Genomic DNA, 18,239 nt, shown 5'->3' on the forward strand with positions numbered 1-18,239 from the left:
GCTGAGCAGGGTACAGGGCAGCCAATCCGATAAGCCAACGATGGTCAACATTCGAATCACTCAGAACAGAAACACACCATCTCTGGTCAGGACCTGGTTTCGGGGCTCAGAGATTGATCTGACCTGGAATCAGCCCAAACGGAGGAGAGTTGAGCTACATATCTCCTAATTTCCTAATATAAATTGCACATATATTATAAATTCCATGGTGATTTGGCCATTTTGCTCAGGTTTGATAGCATCACAGCCAGGACCAATAAGTCAACCTGGGAACTGGGACACCTGACCCCACTCAGCCCCGCCTCCTCAGCGCGACAGCGATACCCCCATCTCACACCATGGGGGGGGGCAGAGATCGAAGGCGACCCCACACAGGCCAGCTGTGGGAGGGGGATCAGTTGGCCTGGATTAACCCCAGCCGACAAGCAAACATACACGTTCCAACAAGCATGCACACTGTTCAGCTGGGCCCACACAGCGAATAGGCATGCAGTGAATTACACACAGCGAATCAGCACACAGCAAATCGCCGCACAACAAATCATCAAACAGTGAAATACCATGCAACGAATCAGCATGCAGCGAATCAGCATGCAGCAAATCAGCATGCAGCAAATCAGCATGCAGGGAATCAGCATGCAAGGAATCAGCATGCAGGGAATCAGCACTGCAGGGAATCAGCACTGCAGGGAATCAGCATGCAGGGAATCAGCACTGCACGGACCTGCCGCGTGGCACCTCGGTGTCGTCCTTCTTCCAGCGCACCGTGGGCAGTGGGTCGCCTTGCACCTGGCACCGCAGCTCTACAGTCTCCTCCACCAGCACCACCTGATTGGTCGGCCCGCCGCAGGAAACTGGGCCTCTCTGGGAAAAAGTGGGCGTATGGCGTGGGGGGGCATCATAAATGGTCTCCATGGAAATTTGAAGGCCACCCAAAGCTCCCCCGTACAGTGCTCGTCAGAGCCATCCCAAGTATTAATCAACCAGCAGTTAAGGGGCTCACTGCACTATAATTACTGGGAAATAAACCTATATAATGTTACCGTTCAAAGCACAGACATGGCATCCGAATAGAGGGTGCCTTCTGGAATGAGAACGAGAGCGGCATGATCATATTTTTTCCCCTGTTGCTTAGTAACATTAATCTAAAACAACTCGCGATTTAGGTTTGGTATCACAATCACAGACAGAACAGCAGGGCTCCCTGGCCTCCCGAGATGTTTGGGACCAAGTACATGACAGTTGAACAACTCATGGACTGACTCTATGCCCCCTTTCCCAGTTGGACATTTTAAGACGGGCCCTCAGCGGACGGCCGAGTCTGGGGTCCTCACCGAACACGGACAGCTGGGCTGCCTCGCTCTCCCGCTCGCCCACCATGTTGACGGCCATGCAGGTGTACATTCCAGAGTCGCTACGCCTGGCGCCGGTGATCGTCACCTTCCCCCCACGGATCTGGCGGGTTGGTGTGGAAAACAGACAGTGGTGGTTCAGCCCAGCTCATTAAACGCCCTCACAAAACACCACAGCGACTCGAACATTCAATGAATTACTGAAAAACAGACACATTAACGTCACAAAAAACGTGGTCTGCAGAGGCCTGTTTACAGCACAGGGCAACAGTTAGGCAGAACTCTGACATATTTGCTGCCCAGAATTTCTGTTTGCCTGCTTATTTGACTGTAGAATATTGTGATTTGGTAATTATATTATAAGCAGGTCCACAAACAAACTAATATCTGTCTGTCTATCTATCTATTTACCAGGTACTTATTACATTTTCAGTAGGTATTTAACAGGTATCTAACACATATTCTGCAAGTACTTAACATATTTCAGCAGGTATTTAACAAGTATTTGGTAGGTATATTATCCATTTTTGCAGGTATTTAACGGGTATTTAGCAGGTGTTTACACATTTTCAGCAGGTATTTATCATATTGTGAGAATATATTCAGCAGACATCAGTCATCACTTTGAAGGCATGTGAAACAAGGCACTTTGTTGGGTGCAGAGCTGCCAGCAGCCAGAAATTTACAGCTAGCCTGTTAAAAAAACAGCATCATTTAAATGCTGCGGGCAAGTCTGTAAATAACTGCAATGGAGCGTAAAGTGTCTGCAGCTTAAGCTGTTTATTTGCAGTTTATCCATGGATTCGGTGACAGCATTTGAACTTGCAGTGTTTGGCATGGGCTGCCAGTGAATTTAAACACGCACACGCACACACTCACCGTGACTCTGTCGTCCTTATCCTCCATGCGCACCTTGTCTTTCTTCCAGTACGTGGTGGGTTCTGGGTGCCCCCCGGGGGGGCTGGCACTCCAAAACGGCTGTCTCCCCCACTGCCACCATCACGTCCGAAGGGTTCTGCCTGAAGTCGTCACGCAGAACTGCAGAGGAAAACAGAAAAAGAGAGAATGAAAGGTCACGAGAAGAGAAGTGTAAGAAAGACAGCAGTTCTGCATGTCCCTGTCCGCTGCATCCTCACAGAAATGATCACCTGTGTGGCGACTCGCCTGAATCATTTGTGATTTTATTCATTCGTTCTGCTCAGGACTTCATCTGCTTTACCCAAGAAATGGACAGAAAAGGCAGAGTTTGACAGGGACAGAAGAAAAAAACAAGAGAAAACAGGAGGATGAACGGAAGGATGGAAAAAGGGACAAGTGGCGCAGATGTGCAGCATGAAAAGAAAATTTCTGACTTAGAAATGTGTTAAAATGCGATCTGATGTAAATTGAAGGGTGTGGCTTATTGTGAGTAATTGCGTGAATGAAACAAGCGGAATTCCTCCGACACAAAAGCTCACGACTCGAATCATCTGCTAAACGTCTTTCCCCGGCTCGCACTCCGCCATTCTGTTGGAACGGGGGGGCACATGGCAGCCAGCTGTGAAGCTTAAACTGGCTTTTTTTCCCGAGGCTCGTGGGAGCAGAGATGCCATGATGCTGGTTTCCATGGAGAGCCCGAGGCCCCGAGGGACGCCTCCCTCCCACGCGCACACAGCACTCCATCCCTGGGGTGGCTACGGCCGTCCCTTCGTGGCGTTTGGCGGGAGGTTGCAGAACGTCACCCCCGACTTCCGTCGGCCGGCTGGGCGAGTGGCTTGTAACAATCTGACAGCCACCGGGACTGTCTGTCTTCTGAAAAGGCCGGTGACGGGCAGCTGGAGCGACGGTAATGAAGGTAGAATAACACAGCTTCTTCCCATAACTCCCGGCGGCATAGCATGAAGGCCTAACAGGTCCCAGAGAGCTCTATCTGCCTAGGTGGGAGGGCCCTATCTACCGGGACCGGAGTGTTTATTTCTTTCAAGAACGGAGAAGTGAGAGGCAGCGAGATGACAACAGGAAACCTTTGGCCAAGAGGAGAAAAAAGTAAGTTGCCCAGGCCATCGCAGCCCCACCTGCAGAACAGCGAGACCCCTGTGGGTATCAGAAACAGGTGTGCAGAGCCCTGCAGCACGGCACCCCCTGCTGGAGACAGGAACAACAGCAGTGTCTCCCACGATGGACACATTATATCAGACTTGGCTAAAACTGCCACACTGTCTCTCACAAACCAACTGAGAGCAAAGCTGATGCGTTCTGGGGCGGAAACAGTGCTAAAAGCAGCGACTTTGGTGGTGCTGCAACCCCCCCCCCCCACTGTTGGACTGCTGCTGTGGGTGGTCTTACTAGGCCTCTTTAACCCACTAACTCCAACAGGGATGGCTGTGTCAGTTCAGTTAGTGTAATAATCTGTTTAATCAAGCGCATAAGCAGCCAGGCCGGTTAAAAACCTGTATGCGCAGTGAGCAGTGAGGACTGCTGCTCTCCGCCACTCGCGTCTTTGTGAAGACATGGATTTTTACCTCCATTTTAAAGGTGTTTGTTGCCGACAATTAAACAGGCTTGACTTCTCAATTTAAAACACTTATCGATGGGCGTGGTGGGCTGGGGGAGAAAGTACATGGGACCCCCAAAAGTCTCAGGTATTGAGGTTCCACCTTCTTCTCTCCCCTTCCCCAATTCCTGAAATTTCAATCCTCCTCTTTATCATTCATGGTTTCAGGCATGAGCAGCCAAACCGTCCCAGAGCTCTTTGGCGGGATCCACCAGAGGACGATCCAGATGGAAAGACGAATAAAAAGCCCAGTCAATGCCAATAGTGGGAAAAGCTGATGATAACCCCTGACCCCTTCACAGAAGGTTCCGGAGCAGTGGAAAAGGAGCATCTATAACGCTGTCAATGACAAACACGACTGCAAATAACATTTCTGGACCGTAGTTTGTGATAACGGACAGGGAGTGACCACAGTGCGCCCCCAAGGGACATGGGCCCCACCCATATGCGTCGCCCTTCAAAATAAAAGTCCACATGCTATCAACCAGATGCCACCTTTCAAAATAAAAGCCTTACACCAAAACATCAAAACCATGTTTTTGGTTTGTATCAAGCAAGAAGAAAACAAGGAGGACAAATTGTGAGATGAGATCCAAAAGAGCTCAGGACAGGATGAGATCATGCGACTCCTTAGAGCAGCATGCCGCAACCTTTGGAGCAGGTCTAATTAACGCACATTCCTTTGTCTGCACCGTTAACACGCTCCAGTTAGCCGACAGGCGAGGCTCAAGCTGAATCGACCGTGATGTGCCAAGCAGCAGCTCCTTCCAGGGGCCTCACCAATGCCAGCTGCTCGCTGTCGGTCGAGAACGCAGCAGCAAAGGGTCTTTTAGCACAGAGGTAAGAAGGTGTGGCTAAAGACTGGGCAGCTAAAAATGGACAATTGTCTCCTAGCTTGGAGCCACTAGAATTTCAGCCAAGAAAATTCTATGCATAGATGACAATAGTGAACGTATTGGAAAAATGCCCATTTTCCAACGATCAAATGTCACCCGACCTACTCCTTCCACGGGTTGAAGGTATAGAGGTTATTATACAGAGAAGTGGAGGTTACACCCTATTGGCTGTTTTACAATGGAGTGGAGGTCACATCCGATTGGCTGTTTTACGATGGAGTGGAGGTCACATCCGATTGGCTGTTTTACAGGGAAGTGGAGGTCAAATCCTGGTTGGCGGTTTTACAGAAAAGAGGAGGTCACACCCTATTGGCTGTTTTCTGGCAGGGGAGATCAGACCAAACTTCAATGGATGTAGTGCATTTAATGTTTTTCTATTTTAAATTGGCAGGACCGCTCATGGACAGCTGACAGCATGAACTACAGTCAGAATATATGAGTGACAGGGACACTGTACTGTACAAATGACACCGTCCTTGGATGAGACAGAAAACCAAGGTCATTACTCTCTGGGGTCATAAATCATCCCTGCGCACTTTTTGAAAGAGTAGGTATGGTACCACAATATCCTGGTTGAAACTACTCACCGCGCTCCTTTCAGATCAGGACTCCTAATCATCCCCTATTTCTAACTGGTGAATTCTCTCCTGCTCCTTCACCACCTTAGCTACTGTGCGGTGAGCATATTGGTGCAGGATGGCAGCCGCATCTTCCAGGTGGATGCTGCACAATGGTGTTGGTTTAAGTGGCTCTCCATTGGTTCAATAAAGCTCTTTGGTTGTCTTGAAAAGAGCTATACACATGCAACAATCATTTATACACCCATTAAAAAGATCTGCAGGAGGACCTCTGAGAGAGCAGTCCCTTTGCTGTTTAACTTTAGTCCCCTTAAATCAGTTCTCCTCTGACTGTCAAACACCTCTTTAGCAACATGGGCATCCCAACACAAACATACAGTATCAGGCACAAGTCTTAGGCTATCAAAGATAAAGCTTGAAGTTCTTCATCTTTGTAGTTCCCAAAATCCCTCTGCAGGAGCTTCTGCAGCCATTCTATCAGTTAAATGACTTAATGAGGTATTGATTAGCCAAACATATGAGCAAGTGATCGAGTCAACAAATCCACGGGTATATTGGATGGTTACTGCATTGCTATGGCGACTTTTGGAGAGGTTTTGAAAAGCTTATTCGCTTCAGCAGACAAAAACTCATAGTTTTTTTACCAACATAAATATCAGTTAAAACATACAAACTATTTTCTTTCGTGGGTTAAGATTTTTGCACAGTGCTGCATATCCACCCCCACATACATAAAGGATCCTTTCCTACTGTGTCACACATTCAGACATTTGACATCACTGGAGACGCATCTGACTGTATGTTCTACAAGCTACCTGTACGCCTGCCACCCAATACAGGCAGTCTCTGAGTTAAGGACAACTAGCACTTACGAACGATGTAGCTTTAAGAACATTTCGTGAAACCGGGCCCAGAATCGTTTTGATTAGCTCTCTATTGCTAAATAAACATCGCGTACACAGCACACGTGTCAGCATGTTTGAAGAAATATTTATGCATTTTAAAGACATATTACATAAGGTACAGTACTTTATATAATTACATTTATTATTATATATTATTTTTATGTACTGTACTATTATTTTAAAGATGAGTTTGTGTATTTGGAGATGTTTTTTAAGTGTTTCATATGCATAGAAATGTAAAATATATACTATACTATATACTAAGACAAACATTTGACTAACTGACATTAAGTAAAAACCGTATGTACCTGTTCTGACTTACCTCAAATTTCGACTTAGGGAACGGATGTTGTTTGTGACCTGGAGGCTGCCTGTATGCACATACATATGCAAACACATTTTGCACCTGTGTCTTTCAGATTAAATCCTTCCTCAACACTAAACTGCACTTCAGGGTTGAATTCTACCTGGTCCCCACCTCCCCCACACCCCCACAGGTATGGACATTAAGACATGACGCAAAGGAGAGACACACAAATGCTGCCTGATTCCAAAAATGTAAAAACCTGCACTAGAATAGATTCACCTGTATTGTCACTGCAGAAAGTGCAAGTGGTCAGACAGCACAGTGTGACGGCATGTATTAGAATTATATATAAATACACACACACATTGCAAACTACAGCCTGGTTCTTCCCTGCTTCTCATCGATGAAGGGCTTCTTCAGTGCTTTATGTGACTTCAGGCCTGCTTCTAGGAGCCTATTACAAACTGTCCTAGCAGTGCACTTCACACCACTTCATGTTTGCCAGTCATTGTGAAGGTCACTTGAGGTCATCCTCGGATTCATGATGCAGTACCAGATAAGTTACCGGTCATCTCTTGCATTAGAAAGTCGCTTCTGCCCTCGACCTGGCTGGTTTCTGCTCGTTCCCAGTCTCTCCTGCTTCACTTTGTTCTTGTGTGGAAGCAACCAGCCACTCAGCATCGCCTCTGCCAGCAGAACCCGGATTAAACCAGGATTTAAAAATGCAGATTTGTTTTAATATATAGAGTGCTCTCTTAATTTTTTTCATGGCTGTATTTATTTTTGTAAAAGAAACAGAAACATCTACATTAATGCAGCGGTATCTTCAGTATAAACAATGTGGAATTAAAAATACCACCATAGACTAAAACACCACCACCACTGGAAATAAGCTATCAGTGAGTCTTGATATTTTCATTATTACCGCAATATTAATTTGTTTTGCCGTCTGAGCACATTTGTTTGTTTTGGAAATACTTCCCGAGTGTGTTTCTTGCCAAAGACAGAAGGAGGGGGGGGTGGGGGGGGGGGAGTCTCGGATCAGCAACATTTTATAACAAATTAACATGGAGCAAATAAGAAAACAAATGGAAGGAGCCCCATCTGGAGGGCTGGATTACACAGCCCGGATCCTGAGCTGTAATCGCGCACTGAGTGACTCTGGACGGGATGTGAGTGCTGGCGATGGCGGTGTCTGGCCGCCGCCGGAGACGGAGAGAGGCGCCAAGCAGGGGCTAAGCGAGCGGCACGCCGCCGCTCTGCTGATCGGGCCGGGCTGCCGGGCTGCCGGCACATGGGCAGACTGGGAAGTCAGCCACGCGATCCGTTTGCAGACTCTAAGACAAACCCGCTCTGAGACTGTTACAAGCAAAAACCCTTCAGCTTGCATTTGGCAAACTATGGATAAGTGACATGAATTATGACTTCAGTAATACACAAGTTTATTTTTATTCAGTACTCAGTACTCAGAGCTCTATACACTGCAGTCGTGACACATTATTCCCGTGACCATCATTAAAATTATCTGGGATTTCTGCCACGTAAATCTTCTGTTGGTACATAGCAGCTGAGACAGCCGTCATATCTCACACTGACGAGTCCCGGCCAGCCAGCACCCTGTCTGCAGGGTGCAGTTGTCCCCTCCTCGGACCGCTAACAGTCGGTACTCACCATGGCTGACCACGAGTACTACATACGCCTTACCATTTCAGTGCTGCTTTGACGCAGACGTCTGACCATAAGGATTTAGTCCTTATGAAAGTCACTCAAGCCTTTAGTCTTAACCATTTCTATGGCATTTGACATGTAGACTATGAGTACCGAATGTTAGTTTACATCCATATATCCCTGGCCTGTTTTTAACAAGATCAGTGAACGTTATTTATATCATGTGGGGCTGGTCATAATGTTTTGGGTCATTGGTATACATATTACAGGCGAAGCTTGGGGTCTGACTGCAGGGTTAGTCTTTTATCCAGCAGACCTGGAGCATTTTGGGGGTGAAGGAGTCAGTGAAAATATCATTATTCCACTAAGGAATGGGAAACGAACCAGCAACCTTCCGATCACAGGCACAGAGACCGAACCTGCTGAGTCACACCCCAGAAATTCAGCGCTTCTAATCCCGACATGATGACCCCTACCCAGCCCTAACCTTAAACATAAGTAACCAAAGAAAATAAAAGTCTTTTGCCATTTTTAGTTTTTTGATTGCATTCACAGATCTTTGTGGGGATCTGAAAGATAAAAAATAACTGGTTTTTATCACATTGTGGGGGACTTTCGGTCCCCCACAATGTAATATGAACAAAATCCACACACACACACAGACACACACAGACACACACACACACACACACACACAAGCACATCCAGAGCCAAACCCGTAACCCTGGAGGCATGAGGCCACAACTACGCCCCATAAGCCTCTTACACAACGTCGTTTATCAACACTATTTACATCCTGTTTTATGTCTGCACTCATGCCTATAAAACACGTTTCAGCTGAGTAAAGTGAGGGTGGGAACAGCAGGGATGGAGAGAGAGAAACAGTGAAGCAGTGAAGGAGAGAGATGGGAGATAGAGGTAGAGAGAGGCAGAGGGGGCAGTGAAGGAGAGAGATGGAGGAGACAGAGGTAGAGAGAGGCAGAGGGGCAGTGAAGGAGGGAGATGGAGGAGACAGAGGAAGAGAGAGGCAGAGGGGGCAGTGAAGGAGAGAGATGGGAGATAGAGGTAGAGAGAGGCAGAGGGGCAGTGAAGGAGAGAGATGGGAGACAGAGGAAGAGAGAGGCAGAGGGGGCAGTGAAGGAGAGAGATGGGAGATAGAGGTAGAGAGAGGCAGAGGGGCAGTGAAGGAGAGAGATGGGAGATAGAGGAAGAGAGAGGCAGAGGGGGCAGTGAAGGAGAGAGATGGAGGGGACAGAGGTAGAGAGAGGCAGAGGGGGCAGTGAAGGAGGGAGATGGAGGAGACAGAGGAAGAGAGAGGCAGAGGGGACAGTGAAGGAGAGAGATGAGGAGACAGGGGTAGAGAGAGGCAGAGGGGGCAGTGAAGGAGGGAGATGGAGGAGACAGAGGAAGAGAGAGGCAGAGGGGGCAGTGAAGGAGAGAGATGAGGAGACAGAGGAAGAGAGAGGCAGAGGGGGCAGTGAAGGAGAGAGATGTGGAGACAGAGGAAGAGAGGCAGAGGGGGCAGTTAAGGAGAGAGATGGAGGAGACAGAGGTAGAGAAAGGCAGAGGGGGCAGTGAAGGAGAGAGATGGAGGAGATAGAGGTAGAGAGAGGCAGAGGGGGCAGTGAAGGAGAGAGATGGGGAGACAGGGGTAGAGAGAGGCAGAGGGGGCAGTGAAGGAGAGAGATGAGGAGACAGAGGGAGAGGCAGAGGGGGCAGTGAAGGAGAGAGATGGGGAGACAGAGGAAGAGAGAGGCAGAGGGGGCAGTTAAGGAGAGAGATGGAGGAGACAGAGGTAGAGAGAGGCAGAGGGGGCAGTGAAGGAGAGAGATGGAGGAGACAGAGGAAGAGAGAGGCAGAGGGGGCAGTGAAGGAGAGAGATGGGGAGATAGAGGAAGAGAGAGGCAGAGGGGGCAGTGAAGGAGAGAGATGGGGAGATAGAGGAAGAGAGGCAGAGGGGGCAGTGAAGGAGAGAGATGGGGAGATAGAGGAAGAGAGGCAGAGGGGGCAGTGAAGGAGAGAGATGGGAGATTGAGGAAGAGAGAGGCAGAGGGGGCAGTGAAGGAGAGAGATGGAGGAGACAGAGGTAGAGAGAGGCAGAGGAGGCAATGAAGGAGAGAGATGGAGGAGATAGAGGTAGAGAGAGGCAGAGGGGGCAGTGAAGGAGAGAGATGGAGGAGACAGAGGTAGAGAGAGGCAGAGGAGGCAATGGAGGAAAGAGATGGAGGAGATAGAGGTAGAGAGAGGCAGAGGGAGCAGTGAAGGAGAGAGATGGAGGAGACAGAGGTAGAGAGAGGCAGAGGGGGCAGAGAAGGAGAGAGATGGAGGAGACAGAGATAGAGAGAGGCAGAGGAGGCAATGAAGGAGAGAGATGGAGGAGATAGAGGTAGAGAAGAACAAGGACAGAGAAAAAGAGAGACGGGGCAGTGAAAGACAGAGAGATAGAGATGGAGGAGATTGCGAAGGAGACAGACACAGAGGCAGAGAGGATGAGACAGAGAGATGCAGAGAGAGAGAGGGGAGAGAGACAGACAGACAGACAGAGAGACTGGGGGACAGAGAGAGAGACAGAGGGTGGAGGGGCAGGCGCAGTGGAATGTACCTGAATAAATAAATACAGTCACGTGCCGACGCCCTAAAACTGTCAGCGAGAATCAGCACTGATGTACAGTGGGAGCGAGGCTGTGAGGCAGGCCACCCCCTACGGATACGGCATTATCCCCCCCCCCCCGCCGCCGCCGCGCTCGAGGGGGTACAGAAGCAAGCCTGGGGAACAGAGCCGAACCTGCAAAGGAGCAAGACTCACCCCGTCAATAGTGATATTTCACAGAACATCCATACACCCACAGAACATTTATTTATTGAATTGTGTTGTCAAATGCACAATATGAAATATGTAAAACATACAACTTCACTCGTGCAAACAGATCTGTATTTACAGTTTATGCTATGTCACTTTCTTAGGGGAGTACAGCAGCCAGCTCTCATGTGGGATTTGACCCTGTTCGTCCAGACCTCCCACCTCACAGCAGTGCTGCTCTTGAGTACACATCCTAATATTTGGGTCACCATGCAGCCGTATTTTATAAATCATGCTTCTATTCTGGCTCTATAACTCCCACTGTTGGAAATGCGGTGATTTATACTGGAGCTGACGTGTCGCTCGTCTTTTAATCTTTTATCGTACCTTCTGTCATCTCGCTGATGTTTACGTGCCTAGGGACTGCCGGCAAGCATCAAAGGACCGGGGGCAGATAGAAGGCTGTTCTCCACCTGTAACCGATTCAAGTTTGCAAACTTCTTCAGTAAAGCTCAGTTACTTGGTGTGTGGCTCAGCAAGCAGGGCCTGTGATCAGAAGGCTGCTGGTTCAAATCCCAAGGGCGGCAAACTGATTTCGCTCCTGGGTACTTGAACAAGCATCGTCAATATAAATAAAATGTAAACACCAGCTGGAAGAAGGAATACGTGCTTCTCTGTGTCAGTCTGACAGTTTGCACTTGCTTAAGGCCTAGTATACATTTCTTGCCACCCAGAAACACTGAGCTGGAATTCTGGGGGAAAGAGAAGAGACAATTTCACCAGCAGGTGGCGCCCTAGAGTGTCAACCCCCTCATTCACCGTGGGGCCCCTGGCCTGGCCTACACTTCATCTGAAGCAGCAGGCAGGGCAGAGGGTGACACTAGAGCACTGGTGGGAGGGGCTCATGTCCTTAATTATCCGAGCTGCTCCCTCCTCATTTTCACAGCCTTTTCATCCTACCAGAATTCTCACACACCCTACAAAGCTAATTATTTCTCTAATTGAACTGATTGAGCTGTTCCCTCAGTACAGCGCTTGTTAGTGTCTTAAAGAAGACAGGGAAAGCTGCACATAACCCGGATTATGTGGAATAAGGCCAGGAACAGAGCACCTGCCTTACACTGCGGCATTGCAAGACAGCTGGAATCCGTCTTAACATCTGAGCTACGCTGAACTCCTTTTGGTGTTTTTAGATATTTTCAATCCTCACACTCCCAGAAACACAGGAATTTTATTGTCACACAAGAACCTCCATGAGAGTATGTGCTTCAGTGTCCTAGCCTTGGATCATCATGTGCCTGCATCGCCCAAACAAGCGTGCCACTCCGATTAGCATTCATCCTAATTAATTAGGATAAATCTTTGAACAAACAACTTATCGAACGGCTAATTCCCGCTAATCTTGTTCCACTAATTCGTTGAAGTGGTGTGCAGCAATATCAATGTGTTACAGCGCTCGACGTGCAATTGTCGCGACGGGTTCTCTTCCGCCGAGCGTCCAGCAGCAAATCACAGTCCAGGGAAGCCCCACTGCAGATCCGGCACTTCATTAACAAGTCGGTAATTAACAGGAGAGCCGATCAAAGCCGATCAATGAGGAGAGGAAGTGCAGGGGCGTGGCTGTCTGCGAGCTGTTGGATGATTTAGGACGCTTCAAACAAACAGCATCGCCATGGAAGCCAAAGAGAACCAGCACTGATAACCACCTAACCCAGATTTTTGTTTTACCAGGGTGAAAATCCCAGATCACACTGAAACACCCAAACCAGCTCAAGACTTGCCACACAGTCAAATTACCGGTTTGAACTTTGCGCCCCCCCCAACCCCAAAATTTGCTTCCACCACTTGGTCAGCAAATTCTACCAAGGGGAACACCCACAAAATCAATTTTTGGCTATAGGCCGGTGCCACTATATCTACAAAAAGGGCTCCAATTATGTTTTTCCCTGAAGGCCAAATTCCATGAGCAACACAATGCCAAGGGTCACGGGAGTGTTGATGATAAAATTTCTCAAGTGGGGAGGGTGGGGGATTGATTGTGTGGATTGATTGGGGAACCCTGATCTACACCGCACTTCCTCCACCCCCATTAGACTGAAACGCCGTCACTGTGGAGGTACATCCCAGCTACCTCCATCCCCACCACAGAACCACCCCCACACCGACTCCTTTGTCACTGTGGCTACACCCTCGCCACCTCCACTCTCGCCACACAGCCCTCTCTCCATCTCTTCAAGAAGTCGCCGATTAACCATCGCGAGGAAGATAACGAGGAGGACAAAGCAGAGTATTTGCATGCGGTAATTGGAGGGATTTAGCACCCTTCTCGGGCTGCGTGTGCCGGCGTGTGCGTACATGAGTGTGCGTGTGTGCATTAGCGTGCGCATGTGTGTATAATCAGGCTGAGGCACATTCTACGCACACAGTGGTCATGGATCAGCACCCATGGGCGACTCCTGCATATTCATCTGTGGCCCTGTTCTTCCCAACCCCCACAATCACTCTCGTCTCTCTCCACACGGTGGGAGCCCGTTTACGCGCCACGGTGTCAAGCTCCCATCCAGCTGAAACACCTCAACTGCCAAAAAAGAGGAAGGACCTCACACTGGGGGTCTGGGGTGCCCCATTCTGTGACCGTTCATACTTCACCAGGAGCCAGAAAAAATAAGGCAGACTAGGTCGGCCAGGAAGATGGGTCACGTGACCGCTCCCAGAATTCCATGCGGCACTCACAAAAGAAATGGCCAGCAAATAGCGACATCGTAGTCAATTCACTAATCCGGAAATATTACAGTATGCACATTAGCAGGTGGCGAACAGGGAGTTTTGGGGGGTATTATCCGTCCTGCCCCCTCCTCCCCACTCCCCGCCGGGAAGGCCACTGAGCCTCGCGAAGCCGCTTATTCTGCAGGATTAGTTTATCCAATCTGCACTAATCACAGATAAACACTTCCCATTGGTCCGTACCTCCCAGAGCCCTCCGGAGTCGATCCATGGACCAGATGTGTCTGAAGTGGGCTGATGGGGAGGGGTGGGACCGTCACAGTTGATGCTCTGCTCTCCACACCTGGGGGAGTCGCTGGTGGGGAGGTGGGGGTGCTGTTGCTGTTAGTAGCCAAGTTATCCAGGTGACTTAGTTTCCAGAATCAGGGACAGTATCTCCAACCCTTCACTGTCTTTCTGGCCACACTCTACACATGTCCTCTGCTGGGGGGGGCAAACTAAAAAGGCTAAAAAGCCTCTCCCCGCCCACCCGACCGAAGGCCCGCCAAGTGGGGTACAAGTGACAGACTGCGAGGGAGTCCCGCAAATCCCCACTCCACCCGGTCCTCGGTCCCTGTTGCTATGGACACCGGGGGGGGGGGGGGGGGGGGTGCCCTCTGAGACTGCCTGGCAGAGAGGCAGGGGGGGAATCTCTTTAACATTCTGCCAGCTTTCACTGCAGACAGATCCAGCAGTGGGAGATGGGGATGAATCCCAGTAAGCCCACCCCTCCCCCAAACACAACACAAGACTCGTCCACATACCGGCACCGGCCCAAACCCGCCGTGCCTGTCAAAGAATGTTCTAGAATCCAAGGCAGGACTGTCCACCACGATCTATACCAAATTTACCCTATGAATGCCAATGAGAAATACAAGCAAATACATGGGACAATGCTTGGCTCTTAATGTGTCCACAGTATCGTTGCACCTTCATTACCATCACTGTCCTTTAGCTGAAGTCGCAGAAATGAATAAAGTGCAAGCAGCGTTAGAGGAGCATTAGAGGAGCATTAGAGGAGCATTAGAGGAGCATTAGAGGAGCACTAGAGGAGCACCCTGACCTCCAAGTCGGGGCAGAACATGGCAGTGCGTTAACCTGAGAGCGCCCCCCCTTTGGTGCAGGAGGTCACCAGGGTGGAGCCCAGGGAGTCATTGCCGTGGCAACGCAGGCGACAGTGAAACTGTGCGGGGGGGGGCTCATCTAGGACCTGGGGAGGGACAGCTGCACAGCAGGTGTGTTCGTTAGCGCGACACTCCCCCGTAACGAGCTCTAATTACCCAAGCATGGCCACTGTCAAACACCTCTCTGCCCATAGAGGCACAGGACGGGGGGAGAGATCAAAGTGGCAGGATGGAGGAAGGTGGAGGAAGGTGGAGGGAAGCAGCGAGGATTCTGTCGGCCCTGTGGCATCACAGCCGCAGACAGGGAAGGAACGTGAGCGAGGAATAATGAAACAGAAAAAAGAGACGGGGGGGACATCTGGGGGAGAGTCACAGCGAAGACATGCAGGGTATCGCAGTAATCAAAAGAAAGGGAGTGCAAAGGATGGAGAGATGGCAGGAGGAGAGAGAAAAAATGGGGTTGCAGAGCCTAAGGCGGGCGGCTTCCTGAGCAGAGCGCCCCGCTGGGGCGACCCAGGCCAGCGTGTCTCCCCTCTGATCTGTCCCAGAGAGCTCCTGGCTGTGAGGGGGGGGTCAGGAGAGGTCACCAAGCAGCAGGACGCCCACCACTGCCTCCTCCTGAGACAAAGCGGGGGTTCTAACGGCATTCATGGTCGCTGGGGACCGACTGCTGAAAAACACACGCCGATGTATCTGCTACCATGACAACATCCTCTCCACACACACACACACACACACACATGTAAATACATGTGCCAAATGAGGGGGTCTTTCCCTGAAGCTCAACTGAATTCCTTACAGATAAGGAGCCAGAGAGCACATGGGTGGCTGATTTAGCTTAAAGTCGCTTCAGTGAAGCACTAAGACCCCCCCATGAATTTAACCCCCCTCCATAGCAAGACACCCCCACCCAGTTCTCCATTATTCATTAGGAATGCCTGAGTCTGAGACGGCTCTTCTCCAACAAACACATACATTTCCATGCACGACTCCTCTCCCCCCGCACCACAACACGCTGATAACATGTAGGCATTTAAACGGGGTGGGCTACCGCTGTGCCACGGTGGGGCAGGGAGATTTCAACTGGATGGGCTAAGGAAATTCCAGAGTAGAACAGAGATATTTAAACCGCATGTGATAAATCTGAATAGCGCAAGAACGTACTGGGTGGGCTATAACTGCACTACCGCAGGACAGACATTTCAACAGGATGGGATAAAGCTCAAGATGATAGCCCTCATCGCACTGGATGGACTGTAATCATATCTGCTGGTGACATATGGGTTTAAATAGATGGGTTAAAGCCAAATTGCCAAGGACACATGGACATAAGCAAACCAAGATACAATAACGTTTAGCTCACATGCATCTAAGCTTGATAGGGTAATTCCCTAAATGCACAACACGTGTATCTTTTTCGAAGCAGGGTGCAAAATATTTAAATACTCCGCTTGAGCCCAGCCGTGATGTACAGGTTCCTTTAAAACATCCCACTGTTACATTTCCATTAACCTTATTTACAGTCGCTCATAAGGCTGCATAAAGCTGCGAAATAATAGAGAAACAAATTCATTAGTCAGTTAGACAAATAAGCCATCCAATTGCATGATGGTAAAAAAGAATAATAATAATAATAATAATAATAATATATTTCAGAGCCATTATTTGTGTGGAGTAAATTAAAGTGTAATTTTTCCATGAAGGCAGAATTTTCACTAATTAGCTGCTGGCGCCTCTGGGGAAAAGAAACGGCTCTCTTGCGGAACACGGACCTCGGAATGCAGAAGGCGGAACACAGACCACAGAACATGGAAGAGAGCAGCTGAGAGACAGGCAGCGGCCGCTGATGGGGGACAGCGACAGCAGACCAGGCGCTTTTAAAGCGGCAGTTTGAGTGTCTCTCCGTGCCACGTGGACCTAATGAAGAGAAGCTAATGCCTCCTTCTATTTTTCCACCGGGAGAGAGACGCAATGTAATCATCTATTTCTGCCCGCTCGCTCACCCCGCTGTGGCGGGAGGTAGTGGCTATGTTCCGGAAAGCCTGGGTGGTCTCTCTGAGAGGTGGGCAGAAGAAGGGGGCTGGACCTTGGTACTACTTCAGTCCCTTATCTGCCGATGCTACATATTCAGCATTGCTGTGCAGGGCACATCCTAAGTGTGAGCTGCTGAGCTAGCATGCTAATGGTTAGCCACACCTGCACTTCCTGTCTATGGCAATGTGTGCTTCCTGTTTGAGTTGCCGATTTCTGACAGCAGTCTGAGGATTCGACGACGGCGGAAAGAGGTCATTGCTCATCCAGGAAAGACAGCAATCAGGATTCACAAAGCAAAAACGTGTCTCAGACGTTACTTTGTACTCAAATGAGATGCATCATGGGAAAAGGCAGCGATGAAGGTCAAACTGATTGCAGATCAGAGCTCCCGACTGACAGGCTCATATAATTGTAGGGTTATGGCAGAGCCTGCACTATTTAAGACATGCTGAACTGGCCGCAATTGGTGTTTTGCTGCACAGTAAATGGTGGAATGCAGGGCTGTTGATGTCATCGGAGCTGTAAAAGCCGGGCTCTCCGGCGGGAGCCTTGCAGTTCTGGGTGGAGGGCTTTAGCCTTTTCATGTGGCCAGGCCAGACCCAAGGCGTCGCCAATGGCGACGGTACCATCACAACACACACACGCATGTAAGCACACACATGCATACACCCACAACAACACAGTTGGCCTCATTAGTGCACCACCAGGCACCAGACTGAATCACACCCCCCTAACCGAGTGTTAACAGGCCCGGCACGGCGCTGACTGTGCCGTCACCGCGGTGCTCTTAGCATGGTGCCACCGGGCTGCCGGAGCACGCACCGTAGCATTGCTATAGCAACTAGCTCCGCCCCCACCAGCACTTTCCTGCTGAGGCAATAGAGGCTGCATTCTTATTCATGCTCCCTTACACATCCCTGGATCCTGACTGCATCACCAGGCCCCTCGCAATAAATGCATGGATCATGGGTAGAAGGGGGCAGAAAAGAGAACATGACATTCCGTGACATTGGGTGTCCTTCCGCTGTCCGGAATCACGTAATCTGGATTGGGCCGTAATCCAGAAATGCCTGGGTTACAAGCGGCTTCCTCTGCCTAACCCTAACCCTAACCCAAACCCTAACCCTAACCCAAACCCTAACTCTAACCCTAACCCCAGCCTCACCAGCACCTCTTGGATGCTGAGATGTAAACGCACACAGGTGAGCAGTCTGGGTATCCTGAAGACATTGCATTTTCCTGCTGAACACTAATCTGCCTTGTTAATTCTGCCCAGGAA

The 18,239-nt window shown here is 49.5% G+C and overlaps 1 protein-coding gene across 1 annotated transcript in view; it reads right to left on the reverse strand.

Annotated features, from left to right (window-relative positions):
• Nucleotides 1-708: 708 nt before the first annotated feature.
• The window catches only part of zgc:77784 (uncharacterized protein LOC402947 homolog), a 63,708-nt gene continuing 46,177 nt past the window's right edge, over nucleotides 709-18,239 (reverse strand). Inside the window, 5 exon segments of the mRNA XM_048984228.1 lie at nucleotides 709-840; nucleotides 842-864; nucleotides 1,335-1,455; nucleotides 2,232-2,303; nucleotides 2,305-2,390. Of these exon segments, the coding sequence (XP_048840185.1) occupies nucleotides 709-840; nucleotides 842-864; nucleotides 1,335-1,455; nucleotides 2,232-2,303; nucleotides 2,305-2,390 (434 nt within the window).

Source organism: Brienomyrus brachyistius, chromosome 18 (genome assembly GCF_023856365.1).
Source record: "Brienomyrus brachyistius isolate T26 chromosome 18, BBRACH_0.4, whole genome shotgun sequence".
Lineage (NCBI taxonomy): Eukaryota > Metazoa > Chordata > Actinopteri > Osteoglossiformes > Mormyridae > Brienomyrus > Brienomyrus brachyistius.